The sequence below is a fragment of the Tiliqua scincoides genome, chromosome 2, assembly GCF_035046505.1.
Source record: "Tiliqua scincoides isolate rTilSci1 chromosome 2, rTilSci1.hap2, whole genome shotgun sequence".
Taxonomy (NCBI): Eukaryota; Metazoa; Chordata; class Lepidosauria; order Squamata; family Scincidae; genus Tiliqua; species Tiliqua scincoides.
The window spans coordinates 129,578,874-129,606,869 of record NC_089822.1 but is presented as its reverse complement, the minus strand read 5'-3'; the positions used below and the strand labels follow the sequence as shown (position 1 = coordinate 129,606,869).

The 27,996-nt window shown below is 44.8% G+C and overlaps 1 protein-coding gene across 14 annotated transcripts; it reads left to right on the top strand.

Moving 5' to 3' along the window:
• On the top strand, positions 1 to 27,977 carry PCBP2 (poly(rC) binding protein 2). Of its 14 annotated transcripts, none has more exons than XM_066616769.1 (15): positions 1 to 285; positions 2,970 to 3,091; positions 3,563 to 3,586; positions 3,676 to 3,708; positions 4,191 to 4,307; positions 8,982 to 9,113; positions 10,943 to 11,071; positions 12,166 to 12,240; positions 13,961 to 14,047; positions 14,884 to 14,925; positions 16,081 to 16,153; positions 16,496 to 16,531; positions 17,324 to 17,379; positions 19,678 to 19,847; positions 27,568 to 27,977. In XM_066616769.1, exons 2-15 carry the CDS (start codon positions 3,023 to 3,025, stop codon positions 27,602 to 27,604), a joined length of 1,080 nt encoding a protein of 359 aa, XP_066472866.1. In that variant the 5' UTR covers positions 1 to 285; positions 2,970 to 3,022; the 3' UTR covers positions 27,605 to 27,977. The 14 variants fall into 14 exon arrangements, with proteins under 14 accessions (XP_066472866.1, XP_066472871.1, XP_066472868.1 ...); XM_066616771.1 differs by having other exon boundaries at positions 2 to 285; positions 2,953 to 3,091; positions 17,327 to 17,379; XM_066616768.1 differs by having other exon boundaries at positions 2 to 285; positions 2,953 to 3,091.
• Positions 27,978 to 27,996: the final 19 nt, after the last annotated feature.

Genomic DNA, 27,996 nt, shown 5'->3' with positions numbered 1-27,996 from the left:
TGAAATCGCCCCGCTCTTCAGCTCCCCCTCCCAGACCCGCCGAGGCCGCCGCCGCAAGAGCAGCTGCCGCAGCCCCTTCCCGCTGCCCTTGCCCTCCTCCCGCCGCCGCCATCCCGCCCGCCCACCCCGGCTCTCTCCTCCTCCCCTCCCCCCGTCCCGCTCCCTCCGCCCGCCCCGGAGACCCGCGCACCGCCCGCCCTCCCTCCTCCCGCTCCCCCCGTCCCATCCCCTCCCCCGCCCGAGTGAGTGAGCGAACGCGCGCGGCCGGGCCAGCCACCCCGCCAGGTAAGGCCCCCGCCCCCTCCCTGCCTTCCCCCGCCTTCCGAATCCCGGGCCTCGAGTAGCTCCGCTCGTCCGTCGACCCCGCCACCCAGCCCGGCCGGCCCTGTGCGCGAGCCTGGGGATGCGCTCGGGGCCTACTGCGGCCTAGTGCCGCCCGAGTGCGCGTGAGACGCTGGAGTTGGGGAGGGGGAGGGGCGGTGCTGCTGCCTCCGCCTGCGCATCGGGGGAGCGCGCGGGCCCCGCGTGGAACGGGCTGCGTGCGCGTGCGGGGGGGGAGCGCGGAGGCCGCACCGGCCTGGAGGGGGGGCGCTGTTGCTGCGTCACACTGGGCGGGAGCTGGGCCTGGCCCGCGCGCGCCATGGAAGGGGGAGGGGTCGAGGTCGACGCGAGCGCGGTGCCTGCGAGTCGCAGGCTGGAGGAGGCCCAGCGCAGGCTGGCCGCGGGAGGTGGCTGGGAGCGGCGGCAGGAGCTCCGAAGCACAGCGCTGCAGCGCCCTCTCCGTCGCCCTGCGGCCCTTTCTCCAGCCCGCGCGGCTCTCCGGGGGAGGAGGCGGAAAGTCCTCCTGAGAACTTTCCAGCGCAGATCTGCCTCCTGCGGAGGGAGGCCTCTCTTGAAAGCGGGCTTGGGGCGTCTTTATCGTGATCAGCAGCACTTGCACGCCGCTTTCCCTCCCCCAGAAAGTTCTTCCAGCGCTTTGCAGAGAGAACCAGACCACTGAATGGCTCCCTGTCCGTGAAGGTCTGAAGAAGGTGCAAGCAAAACACCAGCAGGCGGCCACTAGAAAAGGCACTGCTGGGGGTGAGGAGGGATCGTTGCTCTCCCTTCATCAATAAAAGGGGAGCCCCGCTTGGGAAAGTGCCTTTGACCCAGTTAGCAGGGGGAAAGAGCGACTTTCCCTCTTCTTAAACTGGCTGGTTTGGGGATGAGAGTTTTTCCTCCTAGAGCGTTGAGGTTCGTAGCACAAGAGCTGAAATAGACTTGAGTATGAACATCAATTGGGTTGGGCGGGCGGAACAGAGGAGTAATTTTATACTAGTTTTGTGGGTCTCTAGAGCAGTGATTTTCAACCTTTTTCATCTCTTGGCACACTAACAAGGTACTAAAATTGTCAAGGCACACCAGTTTTTGGACAATTGACAAGGCACAGCTTGCTGTTGGGGAGGGGCTCATATCCCCATTTCTATTACTAAATTATCCTCCACCAAACTCCCATGGCACACCTGGGGACCATTCACGTTGAAAATGGCTGCTCTAGAGGGAATGCCTTCAGATTGGTTGGGTTGATTCTCCTGGCAAACATGCTAAGGCCTTCTTGGCTGGAATCCAGTTGATTCTCCTGGCAAACATGCCAAGGCTTTCTTGGCTGGAGTCTGTTTATAGTTCAGTATTGATTCTTCTGTGTTACTCTTATAAAACCCAAATCTGACCTCCTGCAGCACCTCTCCTTCCTTCCCCCCCCCCAAATTGCTGACTATCTTTACAAGCAGCTGCCTTTCAATCCATGTCATTCCCAAACTGTTCCTTTTGAAACACATTAGTTGGAATTTGTGCCCAAACTGATTTAATTCCTGCAGTAGAAGCAAAACTGATAATTGAGATAAGCAGGATTTTAGTCAAAATATGAAATATGTTCTTTAAATGTATAGATCATATTGTATAAGAGCAGAAATAGTTCAATAAATCTTGAGTTAATTCAAAAACTTTAGTTGTGCCCTTTGACTTTAATATTTTCTACTTAACAATATTAGAAATATTGAACAGATGTTTTTTAGCTTGATCCATAGTTATTAAAGATAATGAAAGGCTCTTTCCTTGAGTTCCTGACCTGTCACATTTCCTCCATGTACTCAGTTACTGTGCTTGATGCTTAAAATTTGCTGCTGATTTCTGGTCACTCTTGCGAAGTTTTAAAACTTTTTTTGTGGTGGCTGTTTGCGCCTATTCCAGTGTGAGAGAGTCTGCAGAATATCTATCAAACATACTTTAGTCTGCATGGCCCAAGACTGAGCTCATGTGTTAAAAATGGGCTCGGTTATACAGTTGAACATTGAGGGTCATGGCATCTGGTAAAGCATATTGTACTAAGGCATGCAGCCTGTCCCTGGAATGTCAAATCTAGACAGTGACTCTTAGTTCTAGTGGTGATGAGGCTGTGAAAATGACTGAGAAGCTCCTCTGCTAAAACTATTTGCAGTTTGCTGAGCAATGGAGCTGAAAACCGAAAGTGACAATTTATCTCTTTCTCTTTCTAGCAAAGGGAGTGAAGGCAGATCAGGTTGTTAAAGAAGGATATATCTACTTGGTGTCATGAATATTCCATGGATCAACTTTAACCAGTGATCTTTAATGAGTATTAACACATTTGGCTACCAAGTACCACGTGACCAGCTTGTGAATAAGCACATGGAAGGTGTAAACCTCTGTGCACCAACTGATTAGCTACAATGAGTACTTGCAAATCTGTAGTTATGACACATTGTTAATGATCAGCTTGGGTTATACCTCTCCTGTCAGACTGAGCTAAATCTGTTACAGAAATGCAATAATGCTGGGGCCTATATGTAACTGAGAATGTCAGGTGCTACTGGAAAAAAGAAAAGGGGTAAAACAGCATTAACAAGTTGCTTGTGTAATCAGATAACAGTATGAAATGGTCTTTTTCTGTTATAGTTTTGATTCTCCCCCAGTGACCAAAGATCTGACCATTGACTAAGCCTGACTTAACTGAACACAGCTCAAGATGGACACCGGTGTTATCGAAGGAGGTTTAAATGTCACACTTACTATTCGCCTACTTATGCATGGGAAGGTACTTGCTCTTCCTCATTTTGTATGCCTTAGACTGAAAGTAGGTCACAGTGAATGTCTTGGAAAACTCAGTTGTCTGATCAAATTAAAACATCAGTTTGCTCTTGCATACCATCTTCTTTGTAGCAGAGTGCTCTGTTCACCCCAGTGGAGGATATTCATAGCAGTTCTTAATAAAAGCTTATTAAGTATTTCTTGAAAAACTGATATAAAGCTTTATCTTTAATGTTGGGGTTTTGCATGATTTTGTTTAAACTTTGTACATTACCTCCAAGTACCAGTTTATAGGAGTGTTATATTAAATTCTTAAATGTTCAATTTCACCCTATTAGCTGGAAATTGAGGCTGCTCTTGTTTGAAGAGTAGGAATCTTTTACTGTGTTATGCAAGTGTTACACAGGTATCCTATGAAAGGATGGGGCTACCTTGCTAGAATGACTGAATTATAACTGTCTTCTGTTTTGTATTGTAGGAGGTTGGAAGCATCATTGGGAAGGTATGTGAGGCAACTTAATTTATTTTTTTAACTTTAATTCAAATTAGTGATATTAGTAACCAATCTCTCAATTTCTGTTTCCTTTGTAGAAAGGAGAATCTGTAAAGAAGATGCGTGAGGAGGTAGGTTAATGCCTTTAAAATACAATGAAAGTTAAATAAGGTAGTAGGGGACATCTCAACTGGCAATAGCAGTTCACTGAATTGAGGCCACTGTTATGAAAGACATAAAGGTAGTTTCACTTAATCCTAGTTTGAATGTTATAGTGGGTGGCTCTTTTGAAGAACTAGCTGTGGACAAGGGAAGTCTGTATGGGAGGAGCTCTTTGGTTTTTGGCTTAAGCCTTGGCTGGATTTGTAAAGCGCCAAGCCTTGTTGTGCTTGGCGCTTTAGTTTTGTTACGCAGTGACTCAGGTTGTAGGTTCTCTCATGCAGTGAATCAGGTTGTAGGTTCTCTCGTATTTACCTAGAAGGGAGTTCCATGGAATTTATTCCAAGAAAGTATGCACAGGATTGGAGTCTTAGCTAGATAGCCAAATAATGGAGTGACCAAAGTCTCAAAGTTCTTGCAACTCCTTGTCTTGCAACTTGTTTTATTTCTTTAGAGTGGTGCTCGCATTAACATCTCAGAAGGGAACTGCCCAGAAAGGATTATCACTCTTGCTGGACCCACTAATGCCATCTTCAAAGCATTTGCAATGATCATTGACAAACTGGAAGAGGTAGGTGGTGGTGTGTTTTAGCTAGGCCTTGATGAGTTGAGGACATGACTTTAATCAATCATTTTTGGTACTTTCTTCCTGGAATGACATTAGGATGTAAAATGTGTCCACTTTCCGGCAGTTCTCAGTGTAGTTGCTGAGGGTAGGGATGACAAATCTAGATGATGTAGCAGCATATCACAATACAGACAGAATGTTGAATTCAAACCATTTTATATGGTGGATATTAGTGTGATTCTCATTAGGGGTGTGGAGATAATCTGCTGTTCTTGGTGTCAGAATGGGTGTTCTTATACCTCCCAGAATGTGCAGGTTTATGTTGGACAAACTCTTCATATCTAGTAATATTGGGAAGTCCATGTTTTTTAGATAAAGTAATTTAATTTTGTGCTTGACAGTAGCTTAGTCATACATCTAAGCTTTTTTTGATAATTGATCAGTGTTTCCCAAACTGAGTCGTGAGCCAATTTCAGGTGGGTCCCCATTCATTTCAATATTTTATTTTTAAAATGTTAGACTTGATGCTTCCCTCGTAAGTGACTGCATTTGGGGAAATGTCACAGATTTGTACGTTTAACAGGCTATTATGAAGATGCTTTTAACAATGTTAGTAAATGGGACTTACTGCTGGGTAAGTGTGGGTAGGATTGTTAAAAATGTTCTTGCTTGATGATGTCAATCTGGTGGGTCCTGACAAATTCTCGTTCTAAAAAGTGGGTCCTGGTGCTAAAGGAGTGAGACCACTGATCTAAATAGTTGTGACAGTGGTCTTGAATCGGCATGTAGCTGAGTTGGGCTGAATTAAATTTGTCATGATCATGTCATAAATTTCACACTTAATTATGTTACACTTATTAAAGTAATAAGACTTTCATTGCTTTAATAATCTTGGTTGTAGGGCAAAAAACAAAAGCAGCCTCCCTAGCGCGACTGGAGCTTAGTGTTCACCAGGGAGCCTCTTACTTTTGTTCCTGATCTCCCCTAAACCTTGTGGCAGCCATCCATGCCTGTCTGGAAATCCAGGCACAAAGCTTGCTGGGGCGACAGAATGTAGAAGCAGCTGGACAGCATGAGGGGAGATCAGAGATAATAATAATAATAATAATAATAATAATAATAATACTTTATTTTTATCCCGCCCTTCTCCCCAAAGGGACCCAGGGCGGCTAACAACATATAAAACAGATTAAAACATAATTTCACAACAGATAAAAACATATTAAAAAACACATTAGCAGAACCCATAAAAACAGTAGTAAATAAAAGTCAGAATAAAAGAGCGTAAAACAGCAGTTCTTAGAGGAATCGGGCCTGTAAAAAAGCAACTAAAAGATGTATAAAAGATGTTAAAAAGGCCATAAAGTCAGAAGGCTTGGTTAAACAACAAGGTCTTCAGGCCTCACCGAAAGGTCTCAAGAGAGGGAGCCATTCTCAAGTCAAGGGGAAGGGAGTTCCATAATGTTGGTGCCACTACTGAGAAGGCCCTATTTCTTGCTGCCGCCCCACGAACCTCCTTGGGCGGCGGCACTTGTAAAAAGGCCTTCTCTGATGACCTGAGAGGACGAGCCGGATTGTGCGGAAGTAGGCGATCTCTAAGATAACCTGGCCCAGAGCAGTATAGGGCTTTAAAGGTCAAAACCAGCACCTTGAATTGGGCCCGGAAACGAATGGGCAGCCAATGCAGCCCCCGGAGAAGTGGGCTGACAGAGTCAAACCGCCTAGCTCCAGTGACCACACGGGCCGCCGCATTCTGCACTAATTGCAGTTTCCGAACCGTCTTCAGGGGCAGCCCCACATAAAGCGCGTTACAATAATCTAACCTGATGTCACCGTAGCATGGATCACCGTGGCCAGGTCTGCACGATCCAAGTACGGGCGCAGCTGGCGCACCAGCCGAAGCTGAGCAAAGGCCCCCCTAGCCACAGCCGCCACCTGGGAATCCAGGAGCAGCTGCGAGTCCAGGTGGACCCCCAAGCTGCGGACCTGCTCCTTCAGAGGGAGTGCAACCCCATTCAGAGCAAGCCGATAATCCAGCACCTGCATCGAGGATTTCCGAACCAGGAGAGCCTCTGTCTTATCCGGATTTAATTTCAGCTTGTTAGCCCCCATCCAGATCCTCACTGCTTCCAGACAGCGCTCCAGGCCCTCAACCGCCACCCTGGAGTCTGGAGGAAAGGAGAGATAAAGCTGGGTGTCATCAGCGTATTGATGACACCCCACTCCAAACCCCTGGATGACCTCACCCAGCGGTTTCATGTAGATATTAAATAGCATGGGAGACAGAATTGAACCCTGCGGCACCCCGCACCTCAATGGCCAGGGTGTCGAACAGGCATCCCCCAGCACCACCATCTGGGACCGACCTTCCAAGTAGGAGCGGAACCACCGCAAAACAGTGCCTCCAACTCCCAGCTCGGCCAATCGGCCCAGAAGGATACCATGGTCGATGGTATCGAAAGCCGCCGAGAGGTCCAGCAGGACCAACAGGGACGCACTCCCCCTGTCCGGTCCCCGGCGTAGGTCATCCACCAAGGCGACCAAGGCAGTTTCCATCCCAAAGCCCGGCCTGAAACCAGATTGAAAAGGATCCAGATAATCCGCTTCATCCAAGACCCTCTGGAGTTGGGCCGCCGCCACCCGCTCAATTACCTTGCCCAGAAACTGGATGTTGGAGACTGGCCGATAGTTGTTCAACACAGTGGAATCCAGGGAGGGCTTCTTCAGGAGGGGGCGAACCACCGCCCGCTTCAAAGCGGGTGGCAATGTCCCCTCCCCCAAAGAAGAGTTGACCACCCTCCCCGTCCACTCAGCCAGTCCACCCCGGGCAGCTCTTATCAGCCAAGCTGGGCAAGGGTCAAACAGGCAGGCAGACGGCCTCACACTCCAAAGGAGTCTGTCCACATCCTCGGGCTGCACAAGCTGAAAAGAATCCCACAACACTGGACAAACAGTTGCCAGGGGGACATCATCAGACATTGGCATCAGACATCATCAGACATAGGCATCCAAGTCCTAACGAATGCGATCGTTAAGAGGTTAAGAGATAAGAGGTTTCCCCATGGCCTGGTAAGCCCTGTTCATTCAGGGGAGCCCATGGACCGTAGTTTGGAGAGTCCTCTGTAGAGCAAGAGGCAGATCTTTCACAGGTGGCCAGCCTAAAGTACCTCCTAACACAGATGTTGTATAATTCTGATGTGCACCTGCCCTTCAATTCATTCCAGGTGCAAAAGTGATCAAAGCTGTGTGCTTTTGCATTTTTGTTGATAGTAGAATCAATAGAACAGTTCTTTGCTCTTGTGCTGTCTCCTGCATGGTGGGACTTGATTGTACACTCTTCCCACGTGATTATGTTCTCCTCTTCACGCCAAGCTGTTTAAAGCTGGAACAAATCTGAATTCTGTTAGCCATTTCATTTTTTCTCTCTGCCTTGGTTACACACTAAAAGGTGGCTCTGAAGATTAAGGGTAACCAAATCGTATTAGGTTTTCAACATGATTAAGCCTTTTGATATTGTTGGTTCCCTCAGACATTTGCAAGTTGACATTTGTCATCTAGAAAGATGGGGGATACTATTCGAATTTTAAAAGGAATCTCAGTTTATATTCCTCTTAACGTCAAAGAGCAGCTCACGATTCTTGCAGTAGGGGTGCAGCTTGAGTGGTGTGCTAGCTGTGCCTTTTTAACTTTTGAAATGCACTGTTTGACATTCTGGTAATGCTCAGTAACCTGAGACCTCCCTTTCTGCTTATCCTATCTCGTCTTAAAGTCTGAGCTGCTGCCCTTGACTAAGGAAAGATGGTATTCCATTGCTCCTGGCATATAGGTTTGCAGCTAGCTCAACACAATTGCTGCAACAGCTACCATTGAGGTTCTTGGACTGTGCTGTTGCAAATCTCAAGGATATTGGGTTCAAGATCTGGTCTAAATTATTATATCAAGTTGTCAGGCATTGTTGAGATGGAAGTGAAGGCTTGGCTTTATTGTGTCAGTCAATACTTGCTGCAGTGTTTCTCTTCCCCCATTTTATAGTGTAGGTTGTAATAATCCCTAGAGACATTCTTTGATATTGAGAAATGATAATGACCTTGGGCCAGTCACTTTCTCTCAGCCTAGCCTGTCTCACAGGATTGTTGTGAGGACAAGGAGGAGGTGAGCAGCTGTGTAAACCACCCTGAGCTCTTTGGAGGAAGGGTGGTATAAAAATGTGAAAAAAATAAATTGTGATTTTATTTCATGATAAGGAAGGAATGTTTCTAAATGTGTTGTCTGATTTATATGAAAAATGAAAATTATTTGGGAAAGTATAGGATGGCACATCTGACCCTTTTTAGGGACAATGGAGTTTGGGAGAAGTGTGCATGTTCTAATTTTGGCTGCTCCTGACATTAAAAATTGATGAGTGTGTTATTACACTCTGTGTGTGCTCTATTGAGGAGTATGTGGCCCAAGAGAATTGAGTCATAGTAAAAGTTGAGTGCTGCTTAGTTTGAATTGATATTCTCTAGTAAGTGACAGTTTAGACTAGCACTGCCTGGAAATTGTGTGCATTATCTCAACTTCAGTGTTTTGCTTCCAAAGCATTTGTATCTTGTAATTCTGATGATTAAAGAACTAATTTGGCCTTCAATTTTGAAGCCTCAGGAGCTTAAAGTTTCCGTTGACTTCTGTTCTCAGGACATCAGCAGCTCAATGACCAACAGCACGGCTTCTAGCAGGCCCCCTGTTACTCTGAGACTGGTGGTGCCTGCCAGCCAATGTGGCTCTCTCATTGGGAAAGGAGGCTGCAAGATCAAGGAGATAAGAGAGGTATGTACCTGACTGCTAGGCTTGTGAGGACTGCTTGCTGACTGCCTTTATCACAGACTGCTGTTCTTGTCCCTTTTATAACACCACCCTGTGCAAAATGTATTGAGGCTGAATGCCACGCATAGACTCTGCGTCATCCTGCTTAATACAGCCACTTATATTTAGTGCTCATGAAACTGAGACCCGGTGCTGTTGGAGCCAGGCATAATGTAGTCAGGTGCTTCTTGTAAGTTTGCCCTCCCTTTTCATCAGGGTCAGTGCATTGCCAAATAGACAGGCTGAACTTGCTTAGGACAGGCAGAGGCTCAACACTTCCCTCCCCTGGGGTGGTTCAAGCTTTTAACTGGAGAGTTAGTTTTTGATTTTAAGTGGGAAGTGTGAAAACTAAATACAATTTTTGGTGCATATAACAAGCACATTACTTGTTTAGGAGGGGATGCTAACCATAGTCTGATTCCTTGGAAAAGGTGTAACTGACTCTCATGTCTTAAACATTGAACTTGCAACACATACATACAGATATTCAAAGATGATACCTCTGATCTTTAGGAAGCTCTGCTAAGAAACGTCTTGGCATCCTTCATTAGCATGGTGGCATACAGTAATATTTAAAATAGCAGTTAAATTTAGCAGAGCAGATAAAACAAGCCCAAACTATTTACTGGGATCCCTGGATGAACACAAATAGATGAGGTCACTTGTTATCTGGTGTGCTCCCTGGGGCATTTGGTGGGCCGCTGTGAGATACAGGAAGCTGGACTAGATGGGCCTATGGCCTGATCCAGTGGGGCTGTTCTTATGTTCTTACGTGTTTTTTGGTAATAAAGCATGTTTGGATCACTTAGACTTGACACTACACTTAGACGTGATGCTACCCCCATTTGAATGTGCAGTGCGTCGTTTCCCCCATTGATTTCAGTTGAAATCTAAGTGACCCTAATAACATTTTAATGAAACCCTCAAATTATAAACAACCCAAAAGGGAATTGGAATACCACAGAATAATCAATCCCTTTAATGTAGGAAAGTGCATAGAATATTTTTCAGTATGCAGTAAATATTATGCAATACTTAAATCTTGAAGTTTAGTTATACTCCCCCTCTGACTGGATCTTGTCTTTCGTTTCAATCCTTCCGCCCTGTCCATAATACCCAAGATGGTTTACAACTGTCATTTATTGCCCCCCTCCCCATACGTCACCTTGAGACTGGGCTAGGTTGAGAGAGAATGATATCTTGGGCTGTTTGAACCAGGCTTTCTATAGTCCTGACTTGAACTCACTGAGCAATGTGTCACGCCGGCAAGAACTACCTTAACGTTCACTGCTGATACTGGCAGATTGCTAGTTCAGCACTATCGCTGTGGAGATTGTCTGGTGTAAGCAAACCTCATCTCCTGGTATGGTGGGTGTGTGTGTGTACTTCAAACCTAGTTTACTACTTTTGGCTAAGTCGATGCCAAAGTTCTCCAAGCTTGAAGTACTGGATGAACATTTGAATGTAATCATTTTGTTTGAAATCCTTCTCTGGCTTATTAGGCAAATAGTTCCCTATCTTACAGGTTATGTGTGTCCTGTAGGTCCAGGTGATCATAGAATTGTTAAGAAAGGAGGGATAGAATAGTGAGGTAATGATCCTATAGCTTTGGTTCAGGCATGGAATATTGTGCTGAAGCAGATTTTGTGATGTTATGTCACAAAAGCCACACAGTAAACTTAGCATTAATTGTCTTGGCTCTACAAGAAGAGATGGCATGTTCATTTGTATAACATGTTGTTGGCCACTAAACCATGAAGCAGAATACCTAACTTTGTATTTTTAATCTTAAGAGCACAGGGGCACAGGTCCAGGTGGCAGGAGATATGTTGCCCAACTCGACTGAGAGAGCGATCACCATTGCTGGGATTCCACAGTCCATCATCGAGTGCGTCAAACAAATCTGTGTGGTCATGCTGGAGGTAAGGAGGGTGGGGCAGCCTGCTTTCTTGTAGATACCCCCAACCTTATAATGTAAGGGGGGGGGAGAGAATACTGCTTAAAGCTTTTGAGACAAATTGGCCAGCTACTTTCTAGATTTGGAGCAGCTGATATGGGTTTCCCAAACCAACAACTATGTTAATGTCATAGAGTAGCAGCAGGGATTGTGTACATGATTCTGTGAGAGAATCAAGTATTCTCAGTTGTGCTGTTCAATTAACGCTTGGAAAAGATGGGGGAAACCAGGGGTTCTTATCATGTCTGCATTTTTGGCTGAAGAGATTTAACTTTATGACCCTCCTTATCTCAGGCAATCCTGAGGACTCTAGGGAGGTTGGTGGTTGGTTCTCTGCATAATTTTTAGTTTATTGCAATACTGTGATCTGCAGCATACTCTGGAAGAGGAGAATTGTGAGAATTAAGTTATTGCAAAAGTTGAGGGTTACCCAAAGGTGGTAACTGTACTATAACTAGGTGTATTTGGAGGGAGATGTTCCTTGACCTGAGGTAAACAGGTCACATTTGTACATTGTGAGTTCAGTGTCTGAGGGCACTGGGCCTGTATTGAATGCAGTTGCAAGGCAATCTGGTGGTTTCTGGTATGGAATATGTTGGGATATCTTGGTCTCCTTCCTCCTTGCCTAGCCGTCAAGGAACTTGTGGCTGTCACCTCAGGAAAGTCTGTTCGTGCTTAAATCCATTGACTTGCAGGGGAATCATAATGTACCCAAAATCAGTCCTAGGACTCTTCCCACGTGATTGTGTCTTTGTCACAGCAGTGCTTCATGTAGTTGACCATTACAGTGATTCTCTACTTGGATTGGTTCCAGGTACTTCTAGCTGACTTGGCTATAGAATGTTCTTTAAACCGTAACTTTTTCTTGACATCTGTATCTGATGGAGGCCGTTTTGTCCAAGGGCTTTTGCCAGAAGCAGGAATTCTTGAATGGGACAGTTTTCTAGGTGTTTGAGCTAACAAAGCAGTTTTCTGACAGATGCAAAGTTTAGGATACTGCAACTGTAGAGTCTTTGGTAATTAACCATATGCTGTTCGTTTTACTCTTTTTTAATCTAGTCTCCCCCAAAGGGTGTCACCATCCCCTACCGACCCAAGCCATCCAGTTCTCCTGTCATCTTTGCAGGCGGTCAGGTAAGGCCATTCCTCTTCTTCTGGGGGCAAGAAATTAGTAGCCTACTAAGCTTCAACACTGCCAGCACACATCAAACCACTCTGTGCATGCTTATCACCTGTGCTGCCCACTTGGCCAGCACAGTGCTACCTCTGCTGCTTTGGTTTTGTTCTTTGGAGGCTGCTTTTGAATGTTTGACAGGCTCTGATGTCTATTGGTAATTGGTGTAGTGGAGGGTGGGGGAATTCTGGAATTTGGAAACTACTCCAGTTATAGGACCATTAACCCAAATTTTGTGTTCTGGCCTTTGAGTTCTGTGGTAAAAAGGCCTTGAATTGTTTAGAACTTGAGTTATAAAGCAGCAGGGGCTGAATATTGAGAGGGACAGGTGTTGGGAGAACTGGAACCCAGAAGACTGGGGAAGTGAGGAGGAGATCCTGGTTGATGCCACCATGATGCTGATGCCAAAATTGAAAACACTTTGGGGCAACTTCTTTGACAAGGCGATAGTGTTTTAAGGACAGTTTGAATATCACTTCCCTGTTAATCATGTCTTGGAGGACATGTGGTTAGCATAAACATGCCAAAAGATACTGAATCCTGTTAGCTTTCAGGTACGATTTTGCTTCAGGCTTAAACATAGCCCGTATCTGTTTGAAGCACACAGGCGTGAGATACAGACATTAATTTTTTTGTAAAACAAAGCATTGTTATGGCCATTTCAAGATGGGACTTCAGTCTCTCAGTTGGCTGGAATCCTGTTGTTGTTATCATGGATTTCAAGCAAGCATGCTTGTTTGAGTTGGCTGTGAGTTCAGATAGATCCTGCAAGACTTTTTAAAAGTTAAAACGATTCTTGCAGATGCGCAAATTTAGGCAGATGAGTCTTGTGTGAGGCTGGGGCATATGGATTTGAGAAGCAGGAAGTCTCTCAGAATTTCATGCCCAGGGAAGACTTTCATGAGTATGTGGAGTGGAGTTGGAACACTCTGAAGTCTTGGTCATTCGACTACTTTTGAGCACAGTGCCTCAATGCCCACCTGTAAGCTTTTTGAAGAGGGCTTCATTAACAGTTCATATGTTTCAGAAGTGGATTTGGGATGGTGGGAGGGGTGATTACATAAATTGAAGGTTATGAAGGTGAAAAATGGAAGTGATGGATGTAAATAGTTTGTCAGCAGTAGGAAAATAGCAGCAGCTGGTCAGGGCTGGCTTCAGCGCACCCAGTTCTTGGTACCTTATGCCACTTATATTGGGAGATTTGGCTGTTGCATCTTGTGGGGGAAAGGTGCTGTCGTGGTCTTGTCCTTGCCTCAATCCCTTTCCTTTTCCTCCCTGCCCTCCCATTCATATTACCTACTCTCCAGAGGCTCTTGACAGCTTTCTAGGCAGTTATTGCCAATGAAAATGCACATAGGAAGTTTTTGGAAGATAGTCCTAGTTTGCTTGTATGCTAGAGGTTTGTCTTGTCGCAGGGTCGCCCTATTATGCTGTTAGAGAGCAAGGTTCGTTGTGCCCAGGCAGGCTCCCAGTCCCACAAGTGCAGATAGTTGGGGCGTTAGCCCTCAGGAAGAATCCCAGTGTCATATGTGCTACTGATGTGACATGAGTTGGAGTAAGCCAGCTTCTGTCTAGTACAGGTTAACCCTTGAATCAGACTAAGCTAATATATGACTTTGGTGTTAGTGAAAGGTTTCGGATTGACAGCCCTGGAGACTGAAGTCCTCTATTTATCCACAGGACAGGTACAGCAGCGGCAGTGCAAGCTACCCCCACACCGCCCCATCAATGTGCCTCAACTCTGACCTGGAGGGACCACCTCAAGAGGTGAGAGGGGAGTTCAGTCTCCATGGCCCATTCAATCCTTGGCCTCTTTGAGACTGCCAACAAGGGTGGCAAGAGTGGTGGCGGCGGCTTGTGCTGTGAACTCCTGTTCATTGGGAACTAGATTAAGTCCACCAAACACTACCTGGCAGGCCTAGTAAGCACCCCTGCAGGTGGTAACTGCTTGGTCAATTCCAACCTGGGCTGCATTTCTCCCTGTACCCTGGAAGTGAGACATTCCCAAAACCTCACTTAGTGTTAAGCGAGTCTCCACACAGTGACTACCTTACTGGGTTGCTTCAGTAGGGTGACTTCCCAGAACCATCAAGTTTGGCTGCTGTGCTTTCCCTACTTTTCCAGATGCATTTCTGCCATCTTGCATTGTTGGCCAGCACCTGGCTGTAGTTATCCACTGCAGATTCATAGGAGTATGGAGTGATGGGGAAACTTAGTGGGGTGGGGATGAATGCCCAGCTGGTTCCTCTTAGCTTTAAAAGCAGTTGGAGGCATAGGAGGTAAATGAAGTTTCCCGTTTGGGTGTTGGTTTGCCGTGTGCATAGGGCAGGAGGGCTTGTAGCACTGTCCAATCCTCCACTACACAACAAATCTTCACCAACAACCAGCTGTTAATACTAATCCTTTTTGTGGTGGGGACAGGTTTCCCTCCTCACACTGCATACCTAGCGACTTCAAGCAGCCCCCTTTAAGAGGCCTGCCTTCAGGCTCCCCACCAACAATTCTCCCCCTCAGCTCTCTGGCTTCCTGGCTAGTTGAAATCTGTCTGTCACTGGGTGGCTGTCCAATGGTTTTTAATAGGACTGTTTTCCTCCTTTTTGTAGGCCTATACCATTCAAGGACAGTATGCCATTCCACAGCCAGATGTAAGTTTTGTTTACACTTCTTGTCTTGAAATCACCCCACTTCTCCCTTCAAAATTGCTCCATGCTTTCTCGGCAAGCAGCTTTAGAAGTCTGTTTTAATTTGAAACTGAAATCTGACCTAAAAAGATTCCTCAAATTTGTTCAACACTCGTTATGTAGCCAATCTTGATCTGTCCTTTTTCTGCTGGCCTGTGACACACTTGCACAGCGAAGCTTGGTACACTTTTCCAAGTTCCAGTTTCCCTCCCTGCACCTCCCTCCCAATTTGATGTAAAGTGCCCCCCCCAAACAAAACTCCATGGTATACTGTCATTGTGGTTTTTGGTAAAGGGCATAGGGTATTTGGTGTAGTGTGCTTCACTGTGGTGGTGATGGGGAGGCTGGCCTCAGACTTCTGCTTTCATTTCCAGACATGATGACTGCATCATGTAGTCACTTGTGTAGGTGTAGTTAGAAGGTGGTGGGACTTTCACATGGCATGTCTTGCCTTGGCATACTTCTTGCTAATAAAGCCATTAGCTAGTTACATTCACTTGATGTGAAAAGATGTTCTTCCCTATCCTTTACTAATTCCTTCTGGTGTTGAGCTAGTTATAGAGACTTGCAACTTCTAATGGAAGGGCACATAGGGTTTTGATCTCTGCTCATAGCATGGTTAAAGCAGTGAAGGGTGCAACTGGGATGTGTAGGTCTAGGAGAGAGAGCTAGTAAATTGCACTGCTTAATACAGGGGAGAGCATCTGGCTCCATTCTGGTCACTCCTCATGATATACCTCTCCCCTCCAAATGCTTGACAGAGTCCTGCATGGTGTAGTCCCATGCACCACTGCAAACCAGTCTCTGTGTTACTTTGCTGTTCGTGCTTTGTCTCCTAGTGTTTGTCACAGTTCACTGCAGATGCCTTCTGTTGAGCCAGGGTACTTGGAGATGGGTGTTGGCCTCATGCCCTATGGTGCTTTTCTTCTGTCTGCACCCATCTCTGCTCAGGGAAGCGCTTGCTCCTTAACCTAGTTTTCCTTCTGAACTTTTGCCCCAAGGGGCTGTGCCTCATGCTCAGCTTGCAGTATCTGTTCTCTTTTTAGATTGGTGTGTGCTGATCGTGTTGCCCTGCTAAATACCTAACATCAACCTGTCTCTCTTTCTCTCCCTTTCTAGCTGACCAAGCTGCACCAGTTGGCAATGCAACAGTCACACTTTCCAATGTCTCATGGCAACACTGGATTCAGTGGTATGAAAATTCCTTCTCTCTGTATACGCTAGCAGTCCAAGAGTCACCACTTGGCCTTTAATGCAGATGCCTGGCTTAGCGCCATTATCTCATTTTTAAAAAATAAATAAACAGGTAACAATCTTGGGAAGTGGGTGGATTTCACTGTCCTTGAAAACAAGACGTTGGTTAGGTAGGGTTTTCGTGCTGCTTTCTTCACCCTTTCAACAGCTTTGCCAGTTGCCTTCCAGTTGCTGTGATCCTGATAGCTGTACCAAATTGTGTGAAAGCTGTCTCATGGCGGAAAGCCTGATAGGGCTACAGCCAGGACCACTACACTTACTGTCCCTTGTATCTTGACAGGCGAATCCAGCTCTCCAGATGTGGAAGGCTATTGGGGTAATGACTGAAAAAACCTGTAGTTACTCTATTTTGTGTCAATACTGGTGGGAGATTCTTTCCCGGTCAGCAAATTCTGCTAACTGCATACAGTGCAAAGAACTACAAAACCTAGAAAGCAGTGCAGGTGCAAAGGTTCATGGATTAGGCTTGATAAATCCTTTGCCATCTGAAAAAAAATCTTTGGAGAGCAAAGTAGAATGAAGTGCCTCTCACTTGGAAGCAAAACTGTTTGCTTGTGAAGGTGGTAGGTCAGCCATGTGTGTGTATAACGGCTAGACTGGATTAATGTATAGCTCAGGCCCTGTGCTTTGTGGCAATTGCCTGTGCTTCATTTGTGGCCTAGCACAAGGTCTGTAGTTGTGATGGGTTATCAGAGAGCAAGGACATGGACAGACAGCTGAATGGAGAGATGAAAATGCATGCATGTTTGTGGGTCTGTCTTCAGTTTTTGAGGAGAATCCATGTGTAAAGGGTCATTCATTTCATTTTGGATCGTTCACTTCTGTGCCTGTGAACAAGTGGAATCTCTTCACTTTTTCCCCTGGACAAATGAAAGCCTATTGGTGTCTGCTTTATAACAGAGCCTGGTACTTAGAACTTATAACAGACCTCTGGTACTTAGGAAGAGGAAGGAGGTGCTTGAATTTAACATCTTGCTCTTTGGTTGGAACTTCAGGCTAGCAGCTTTTTTCTCAGCAGCAAATGCTAGCCTGATGGGTCTGGTTTCTATTTGATGTCTTCTCTCCCTGCCTTGCATTGAACTTTTCTTGGTCTCTTTCTGTGTCTCAGCAGGTTTGGATGCATCAGCTCAAACTACTTCTCATGAACTCACCATTCCAAATGATGTAAGTATTTTGCAGAAGTCTACACTTCTGGGAAATCTTAGATACAGATTGACTGGAAGTTGCAACTTATCTCCATCAATCTCCTGTAGCTCTTTAAGAGGTGCATTAAAGGAGCTTCCAGAGCATATTCAGAACTGCTCTTGTGCTACTGTCTGGACAGCTGTCCTCCATCTGTTATGGGAGGGTGGGGCTAAGGTCTGATCACTGTACTAGTGGGGGGGGGGCAGTGGCAACTGAAGTGAAGCGGAGAACATCCAGACATCTGGTTTCCTTTTTAAGAAGCTCTTGGGTTAAGAATTGATTGGAATTAAATAACAAGGAATGATTGTTTTCTTATTGCAGTCCACCTGAAGCTAGTTTTAATACAAGCTTTGCAATTCAGAACTAGGCATATGTTGTATATGCATTTGCCTGTCTGTTGGAGGAGGGAGGTGGAAGGAAGAGCTGAGCTGCAGATATTGATTGGTCAGAAAAACCAGAGCATAGTACCTATGAGGATTTCTGGGCACTCATTCCTTGCAATGCTGTTTAAAGTGCTTTTTTAAAAAGCAAAGTTTTTCCTGGACAATATTTCTCCAATCACACATGTGAAGCAGAGACTTGCAGGTTACAGAATCCTTTGCATCATGCTACATGGGGTTTTTGAGTGGTAAAGCCATGAGCATACAAATACTCATTGGACCATGTGATCCAAAACTGATGCTATTGTCAATGCCTGTGTCCCCTAATTCTATTGAGAGAGCATTGCAGACAAGAGGATGATTGTGAGACAATACAATTGGATAACTGTCAGAATTTTATTGCCATTGTAGTTTTCTGGGGTGATTTGAGGTCACTGCAGATGTTTTCAAAAGCAAATGCTAAAACTGGATAAGCTGCTTGGATAACCCAAGAATCCAGGAAGTATCCTGATGCGGTCCTGGAATTTACGCAGGCCTATTTCATGCCTGTTTGCTCTGCTTGTTGAACTAGTGCCCCAGTCGTGATTGTAATCATACACTTGCTTTACAAATAAGGTTGCAGGTTCTTCTGTTTGTTGATATTGATGTGGCAGTCCAGCAGAGCAAAAGGTAGATTGTATAAGCACCTTGGTGGGCCTTTGTTACCCCAAAACACCTCATCAGCATGATTATGTATTTGGGATTATTTAATATTAGTTATGCCTTAACTGAGTATGGACTCTTACTTTGGAAATAAAAGTATGCAAGGTTGAAGTCGTCACATCCATCATGTGGCCAAACCTAGTCATGAGCAGGCAGCTGACCAAACTTTTAGAATTGCTCTTAAAGACTGTTAAATTACAGAGGGAATGAGGAAGAACAGAGGTGTAATATGTATTTGTAAGCATATAAGCAAAGTAGCTAGGCCAGTGTTTCTCAGACTGTGGGTAACAGCCCACTTGGTGGGTCATGGTCCGAGGTTTGGTGGGTTGCACCTGCCTGCCCACCTTGCCTCCATCTCCAAATTGGAGCCTAATAGATGCAAGTGGGGGCCACTCCTGAATTGTAGCCCATCTCCAGAACCTACTCCTGTGTTGTGCCAGGCCCAGGATTGCCTCCAGAGGCCTTTGTGGGCCTCCGGAAGTGACTTCTACATCACTTCTGGATTGCTGAATGCAACTTCCTGTTGTATCCAGAAGCCCATTTTAGGTCACAATGGCAGCACTGGAGGCCAAGGTGGGTTGTGGCTCTGGTGAGTTTGAGAACCACTAGGCTGTTGCATCTTAACCTAGTCTGTCATCTTGGGTGGTCCCTGGAGCCACAGCTGAAATATAACATGAGATTATCTTTTCCAGAGCCAACTGACCAAGTTCAGATTGGCACAGAAATAAGTGTCCCAATGATACAAAGCTTGTACAAACCTCAATTCTTGTACCCCACTTTGTTCAGTACAGCTACATTGAGTGTAGAAAGAACAATTATAATCTGAACCTTTTTCAAGTTGTCCATCATACTGCAACTGTAGTGGTAAGGTTCACAGATAAAAAACCAGAATAGTGCCTGCAGCATGAGGGATCTTAAACTGCTTGGCTAGATGTGACAGGTGATTTGAATGTATATAAGTGCAGCTGTGTTGTTACTGGGAGAAACAATTCAAAAATAGCTACTCAGGTCTGTAATTACTGTGGTCATTTGTTAGTGAAAATGTGGGGTGGATGTGTCAAATGAGTTGGAATTTATGCAGCTTCCCAGAGTTTAGGATTGGTCCTTGATCTGAAAAGAGAACATAAACATGAATATGTACATCATTTTGCAGCCTTGAACTCCATTCTGACTAGTGAACTGTTTTGTTCCTCAGCTGATTGGCTGTATCATTGGGCGTCAGGGCGCCAAGATAAATGAGATTCGCCAGATGTCTGGGGCGCAGATCAAAATTGCCAATCCAGTGGAAGGATCTACTGACAGGCAGGTTACCATAACTGGATCTGCAGCCAGCATTAGCCTGGCTCAGTATCTAATTAATGTCAGGTAAGTGCTTTTCACTGGCATGTCACTTGTTAGTGCATGTATGAATTGGTAGAACTGGGGAATGTGAAGGACTTCTAAAACCAGGGCAGTGCTTTGGAAAAAGGCAGTATTTCTAAGCTGAAATGAACACCCAAGACAGTTCTGCCTCCCCCCACTAGGTTGGAAGTAGTGGGGGAAAACTGTTGATACTGCAGGTGGCATCCCTCTCCTTATCCTTTTTGCAGATGTGTTGTTGGAAGCTAGGAAAGTATTAGAATGTGAAGGGGATTGAAATGGGAACATGTGGCTGGCAGCTCTCAAGCTTTTTAAACTAGACTTCCCTGACTTGTGACAGAGCTGGATTCAACACTGCATCCTGAAAGTCTACACAGTTAGACTAGGAAGTCTTATTGCTGAGTTGAAGCTGTTCAACAGTGTGACGCTTAACTAGATTCCAAAAAAAGATAAGTGAAGGTGCATCATTCTGGGATCCTTCTAAAAACTGTGTAGTCTGGTTGAGGATTGCAGCTCACAAGGAAAGGTCTGCTCTACCAGATGTGGTTTTGCACTGCAAAGTCTCTTGCAGCTCCTTTTTCTGAAGTGTTCTTACTAGGAGCAGTTTCAGATATGGACTGCAGCAGTGGCTGCTCCTCGGGCCTGTCCTTAAAAAGCCAACTTGGCAAGTGGCTCTCTGCTGCTTTTGAGCAGCTTAGTTCTCCTAAGGCAAAAGGAAAAGCATCAGCTTAATGGAGAGCTTCCGACTTCCTAGACTTCTTCCCTGCTATAGATAAAGCATTCATTGCAAAATGACAAAACTGGTTATTAGAATGTGTTGGGCACTCATGTTGTGATTCATTCACATTGTGTCCAGAAGCTTTCTCCTGCTGTAACAGTTAAGGCTGTTTGTGGAGGTAGACTTTGCTAACCACTACACAGTTGGTTCATTTCAATGTATGACCCAAATGTCCATGAAGAATTGCCCTCCCAAATCTTTACCTTATAGAACTTTTAAGGTGACACTGCTACATTGTTCTTTCTCTTGCCTTGAAAAAATGGGAAACTCCCATAAGAAAGCAGTTGTTTCTGGTTACCCGGAAAACTCTCTGTTCCTCTAGTGAGGCTGTCTTGCTGGACCATTAGAACCTTTAGTATAGGGAACTGCTTGAAGCAGTTCCCCTAGTGTAGTGCTGTTTTAACATTTTTTAATGCTTCATTGCCTTCAGTTCTGTAGCTGAGATGTTTTTGGAGGTCCAGATATGGTGGTCTCCATTCTAGGTGGTGCATCCCATCCAATTATGCTATGACTGCACCTTGAAAAAAATCTGCAAGAGGGGAAGCTGAGTTGAATAGCTTAGTGAGTCATTTGCAAGTAAGTTATAGGATTGCTAAGAAGACAAAATACCCAAGCCTGAACTGCAGTATTTAGTGCTGAAAACCAAGTACTGCATATAAACCCTGCATTTTGCATTCTGCTGTCCTTACAACAGACCTCCACATAGACATGATTTAACCTGCTCATAAGAATCCTAGTTACGATTAAAGCTGGCCTTGCCATTAAGCAAAGTTACTCCATTTAGCAGATTCTGGAGAAAGTCCATCAGTGGATCTCCTTTTAATCTTTGTCTCTGAATGGCATTAGAAACTTTGCTGGAGGTGAAAATCTGTCAGTATCACTTAAGCAGTGCAGCAACTACTCTAGTTATCGGTCATTCAGTACCTATCATGTTGGTGTTCTGGGTATCTTTAAAGCTTTGCCAGTGCCAGCTAAGCCAAGTTGAAATAGTTTCTTGAGTGCTAAGGAAGAATGTTTCTGCAACTTGAGCTGCAGTTACTGTTCAGTGGGGGGGCGGGGGGAAGCTCTTATCTGTGAAAATGGGCTACATCTGACTTGCTGTATTAAGGAACTTACAAAATGTAGATGAAGACCACACTGCTCCATCTGGGAGGGAAAAACGTGATTCTGCAAGCCCTGCCTTATTCTAATGCAAGGCTATTAAACTTTCCCTCTGGTAATTAGGTGGTTCTCCCCACTGATGCTGCACTTTCTGAAGCAGAATTTTGAATTTCCCTGGCTAGATGAGGAACAGCTTCCTCTGCTACCAGAGAATTTTCTTTTGCAAGGGTGGAGGAAACTGGCTTTGAAATGCAGCACACTGTTAGAATTAGTTACTTAAGTGCATGTTTGGAATACAGGCAAGGACTACAGGCTGCCTGTGTTAAACGTGAAGGAACAGCTGCATGAGCAGGGGAGGGGGAAGGAAGAGTGGTGTATTGTAAGAACCTACTTGTCTAGAACAGATAGAATTTCACCTGCTTGACTGCATTATGTTTAGTAGTTCTTTGCTGTAGCTATAATAGGAAATGTGCTTTGTAGTTCAGTACTGAAGCAGCCAAGTTGCTGCTTCTAAAGTTGATATAAACTAAAGCTGGAACTATTGTTTATCATGGGATTGGGACTATGGTGGGCTGCACATGTGTTGGGTTTAGTGGACCTTGGTACACCTAGAGAATGTTGAGATTCCCTTGCAGCCAGCATTCTCTTCCCATCCCACCCTTCTTCCAGCTTTGCTGTTTGCAAACTTTCCCAGGCTAGGTTCATGCTGTGTTAAGCTGTTTGTGTCCTGTGCTTTTTTTGTGGTGTTCCCACCCACCCACCCGTATTTTTGTTCCTTTTTTCCTCTGTTACAGTTTAGAAAGCGCTAAACCCTCCTCCCAGGCAGCCTCCGTCACGATCCCCGACCACCTCAGCATCAACCTCTCTCAACCCTCCACCCCTTCTTCTTCTTCCTCCTCCACCACCACCCCCTCGCTTGCGACAGCAGGGGTCTCCGACGCACCCTCCAGCCTCCCCAACCCTCTTCCGACCGCCCCCTGTGTCTCCAGTCTGCTTGGCATGAAACCCGTCCCTCTCCTGGCTCTAAATGTTGTGTCTGCTGCTAAGGGTGCCTCCACCACCTCAGCTGTGCCATGTGTTACTAACAAACTGAAAACGGAAAAACAGAGATTTTCTCCCTACTGAGTGTCTGCTTGTGGCCTTAGAGGAACAGCAGATTGCTTTTTCAGCAATGGGAATATCATAGAGGAGACTTGGAAGAGATTTTTTTAACACTTCAAAACAAAAGTGAGCTTGTGATTCCTTTTTAGGATGGCGTTTTTTGCTGGCGACCTCCATTAGGTCAAAGACAATTGAGCAAGTGTATTAATCAGTTCTGGAGTCCAGTAGTGATCTTGATTATGTAGCTTGTAGTAGTTTTAGTAGTTTTGTTTGCATTGTTACATGGAATACTGGGGGAGGGGGGCAGGGAATGCTAGGGTCTGTTAACCGAAATGCTCAAAATTTCTTGGTTTAAGCTGTGCAAAGAGGCTATTTTGGCCAAACTGTCTGTCTGTCCTTGTAATAAAGCTGTTGCAGTGAGAACATGCACAGGTGTGCCTAAATTGGAACTGAATTGTGTGACCACAAGCTGGCTGAACATCACACTGCACCCCCAGGCTAAAGTCCCCCCACTACTTTTGAACAGACACCAACTATTGTCTTAGAAAATGAAGTACATAAATTATCACTTGAAGGTTTTGTTTTTTAATACACAATTATGAGGATGTGTGCTGTCAATGCTGGGGGTGGGGTGCAGTTTAGACCTGGTGTTCTGGTTGTGTCTTTTTGGGCTACTAGCCAAATCCCTGCTTCCAAACAAACTGCCACTTGTCTTTGAAAGCAGTTACCCAGTTGGCTTATATAATTCACCTACTCAGAATTGTGATGTATTCCTTGCATACACATCTTCCCCTTGGCACAGACTTCAGGTTCCTGGCTTTCTCCACACCCAGGACTCTTTGCAACTGGAGAGGCAAGGGCATCAGGAGAAATGGAGATACTGCAGTGAACAGCTATAATACTGCAGGTGCATTTTTAAAATTACGATGTGTGTAGGAATGGCTTTAAGCACCTGGTGTTTGTCTGCATTGTGGGCCCTAGATAATTTAGTAGTCTGGCCAGCTGGTTTCACTTGTCCCAGTTCTTCTTTTTGGTCTTTGAGGCCAACAGCTGTCTCCTACCCAAGGGTTCACTGAAAACTGAAAAGCAAGTAGAAAATAGGTAGGCAAAACCAATGATGCAGTGAGGATGTGCTTGTGTCCAACATGGTGCTCAGTTTCTACCTGAATTCACTTTATCTGTAGCCTGGGGTTGTCACACAAGCACTGCAAGTGCTTCCGTTTTTGAGCAGTCTCTGGTGCATATAAACTTTCAAAACCAACGAAGGCAACACTGAATAAGAAATAGTGACGATTGGAATTGTTAAGATGCTTTTGTTTATATTTTGTATTTAAAAAATTCTAGAACAAGTTTGAAATAGTGATCGATGGCTAGATATTTAGACTACGTAATTTCATACTTTGCGTTCAGGGAGATGGAGGGGCTCACTTGTTTCTATTGTGGAGAAGGAGAGAGGCTGTCAACTGGCTGGCTTATGCAGTTCTGTCAAACACTTTTTTCCTTGAGTAGCAGGAATCTATTTTTCTTTTAAGTACTTGTTTCTGCAGTTTGACTTTCACAATTGTAACTTTTTTTAAAAAAACTGTTCTGCTCTGTAGTGTAATCACATTAAGTAAAAATTGTCCACTCTTAACCATGTTTTTGGGCTGGCCGTCTGTTTCATAGTGTTCTGTGGGGCTGACTTAATGGGCTATAACTTGTTCTTCTAGTTTGGTTGTATCCAAACGCTGTTCATGCAGCAAGTTACTACCAGTCAGTGGTATAAGGGGGGATATCTGAGCTTCACTGTGTTGGTTTTTTTAAAGTCCAACTGGCATCCATATGGGCCTTAACTGCTATAACCTTTAATATCCTTAGCTCTGTATAGGAGCAATCAAAAGATATTCCACTGTCAAACTTTATTAGAGGGAGACACACACTTGGCATGTGGTACTACCAAAATGACTATCCCAAGAGGCATATACACTGCATATACCCAGTCTCTGCATCCCTGTGAATCCTGCCCTTCCCACCATTTATACCCATGTGCAAGAACTAAGCTCTTACGCAACTGCTTCAGTGATAGCCAAGGAATAATGCAGAGCAGATCTACTTCCAGGGTTTGGGTTTTGTAGGATTTGGCTTTTTTAGAGAAGTAGAAATAACTTGAACTCTAGCAGAGTCTTATATTCAGTAAAGCTCTGCCTTCTCTCTCTCGGCCTGATTAGTCCTGCAGCCTCTCCTGTGGCTGGTTTACACAGTCCAGTTCCTGGCTTGTACATTCATGCAGTGAGAATCTTTTCCCTGTCATTTGTTAACATCATGCTTCAAAACCAAGTAAATGAGACATGTGTTCTGAGGGCAGAATGCTGGGATTTGACTGACTCCCTTCCTGTGCAGCCATGGTAATTTAGGACCCGTGCAGATTTCTTCTAGGCAGTGAAGGCTAAGCAGTGAAGATTTGGCTGCTTTACCTGTTTGGCCTGTTCAGTTGACTGTTACCCATTGCATAGCACGTGCCAAGTCCCTCTGTGCATTGAAATGCAGCAGTGCTTTTTATGGGCTCATGTAAAGGATGCTGTTTCTCCCAACGTTGCTTTGCCAAGTTCTTTCCCATCCTTCACGTGCAAGGGGTGTAGGAACCTGTGTGGCTTTGGTCTTGCACCGAAAACAAGGCTCTGCAAATGCAGAATCCTGGTTCATGCACTGAGTACCACCCTTTCCCTTTATGTTGTAGATACTGGTAAATTACATTTTGAGGCTGGGTGTGGGATAGTTAGACAACTTCACTCTTAGTGTGCCATTTTTTCCAGTTTCCATCAGAATAGTGGAGAAAATACCAATCTGCAGCACAACAAAAAGCACATACATCTTGTGTTCTATTTCTAAAGTGGACTTGAATGGGCTTACCATAGAATTGTCACCACTTCTATTGGGCTGCCATTTTCATCTACCAGACCCCCTTGGGAGCCTATATTCTAATGGGAATGAGGATATTTAAATGACCCATTTAAATAGGCGGGATCTAGTCATGTGGGTTTTTTAGTCACAGTTCTATGGGAGAACCCAAATGATTGGACCCTGCTTAGATGGTAAAGTCACCTGCATTCTCCAAATTGCACAGGACTAGTAAATAACTTGCATACTGCTAGGAGAACATCTCTAAAGGTCTTTGGAACTTAGAAGGTAAGTTTTGTATAGTTTGGATGTACCTCTGCTATTAAAGGCCCCAAATTCTTGGAGCTAAATCAGTTGACTTTCTGTCAAAAATGTTAGCATGGATGTTAGGCTTGTAATAGCCCTGATGCAGAAAGCAGTGTTAATGGGGTCTTCAAACAATCTTGCTTTAGAGGTTTTAATACCCTTCTTCCCCCCCCCCCCCCCAAAGAAAAAATTGGTAGTTGAGCAAGGTGTCAGTGGTGGGTAAAATGTAAATTGGCTGAGATATCCAGATTATCCCTCTTGAGGGGTAAATTCTCATTCCAATGACTTGATTTGGGATAAGTTAGAATTTGCTGGCAGAATAACTATAGTTTGGCTTTAGGTTCTGAGCATGAAACAGTCAATGGTGAAAAGTGCATAATATCTGCTTTAAACTTGGGTTGAAGTTGGTAATCTAAGGCTCTCTAGTCTTTGTAGGTGGGGCATAATGTTGGATGAAAGAGCATTCCTCTTGTACCTTTTTGAGAGCCATAGCGATTCTGTTGATTTTGACTATAGTCAGGTCATTCTGTAGATGTGTTGCTCTTGCCCACTGACCCTGAATGGCAGTTGCCTAATTATTATGGATTAGTTTTATTTCAGGGATAGGACATGTTAAACATACAATGCAACAGTACCTCTGGTAGCTCTATCTACCGGATTCTGTCAGGAGTAGAGGGCACTGTATGTAGTCTCTGTTGCCAACAAAGTTTAATAGTTAGGAGAACAGTGGTGGTATCAGCATGTTCCAGCATAAAAACAGTGTGCATGAAGCACTGGATATTTAGGACATTCAAGTTATCACTGTCATGGGTAGTATGGTCTGGTTGGGTGGTAGTAGTAGTTTCTGCTGTCTTCCTGACTATCTAAGTCAGTGTTCTTCAACCTTGGGGTTGGGACTCCAGTGTGATCATGAAGCCTCTGTTGTGGGTCATGACAACTTACAGAAATTAAAGTTTGAAGACCACTGGACTAGAGCACCATCAGGTAAAAGGGGGAGACATCTAGTGTACCTCTTCAGGAGATTATGTCCCAGTCCTGCTCAGGTTCTTAGCAACTGTGCTGAAAATAGCTTTCACTAATGCCAGGCTTCATGGTAACTTTTTCTGCTTTCTGATAATATTTGGTTACAGTGAACAGTGCTGGGAGGGCGTGGCAGGGAGTCAATGGCGACAGGGGCAGGGAGCGGGCGGATAGGGTCTCAGGAGGGGGATGGGACCAAAGGTCCCCAGTCTCATACTTTATTGGGGTTGTGGCATGAAAAAGGTCAAAGACCACTGATCTAAATGATAGCAGGGTATTCAGGGCCATCGTTGCTCTAAATCCGGCATTGCTTCTGGGTTGTCCAGTTGGAATTAACTTTGTGGTGGGGCAGATCTGTTTGCATACTGCCCTACCAAGGAGGACTGCAAGCCAATTCTAGCTTCTGATTAAACTTGAGTTTTTGTTTGTGTCCTACAACAGGGAGGGCGTGTGTGTGGGGAGGGGGTTTATCTGCCTCAAATCTGTGGCAGTCAAGCAGTCTACTCTGTTAAAAAAGTCCTCTAACCTTTGTTCTCATTGTAGGCTTTCTTCGGAGACTGGTGGAATGGGAAGCAGCTAGGACAATGCAACCGCCTCACTCATTACCCGTTTCTGCTGTTCATCCCCATGATCCATCTGTGTAGTTTCTGAGCAGTCAGCGATTCCAGGTTTTAACTAGTTTGTAAATTTTCAGTTCTACATGCTTTACCCATCCACTCATGATTTTTTTTAAATGCAGCATTTTAATTCCTTTTCTCTGTTCAGCTGTTAAAATGCTGATTCATATTTTAGTTTATAAGCTTCTCCCCCTCCCCTTCTTGGCTCATGAAGTTTTTCTGTTATGTCACGAAATGTAAGAGTGGAATTAATACATTTCAGTTTAGTTCTGTAATGTCAGGAATTTTTCAAAAAAATAAAAAGATGGACTGGAGCTTTTTCCTTGTGAATAGAAATGTGGTACTTTTGAGTCTT

What these genes read in the sequence shown, in the direction of transcription:
- PCBP2 (XM_066616769.1), top strand. Translation starts at nt 3,023, where the DNA reads ATGGACACCGGTGTTATCGAAGGAGGTTTAAATGTCACACTTACTATT. An exon ending in TAAAGAAGATGCGTGAGGAG is followed by an intron (nt 3,709 to 4,190) that starts GTAGGTTAATGC and finishes TTATTTCTTTAG; the next exon opens with AGTGGTGCTCGCATTAACAT. An exon ending in TCTGTGTGGTCATGCTGGAG is followed by an intron (nt 11,072 to 12,165) that starts GTAAGGAGGGTG and finishes TTTTTAATCTAG; the next exon opens with TCTCCCCCAAAGGGTGTCAC.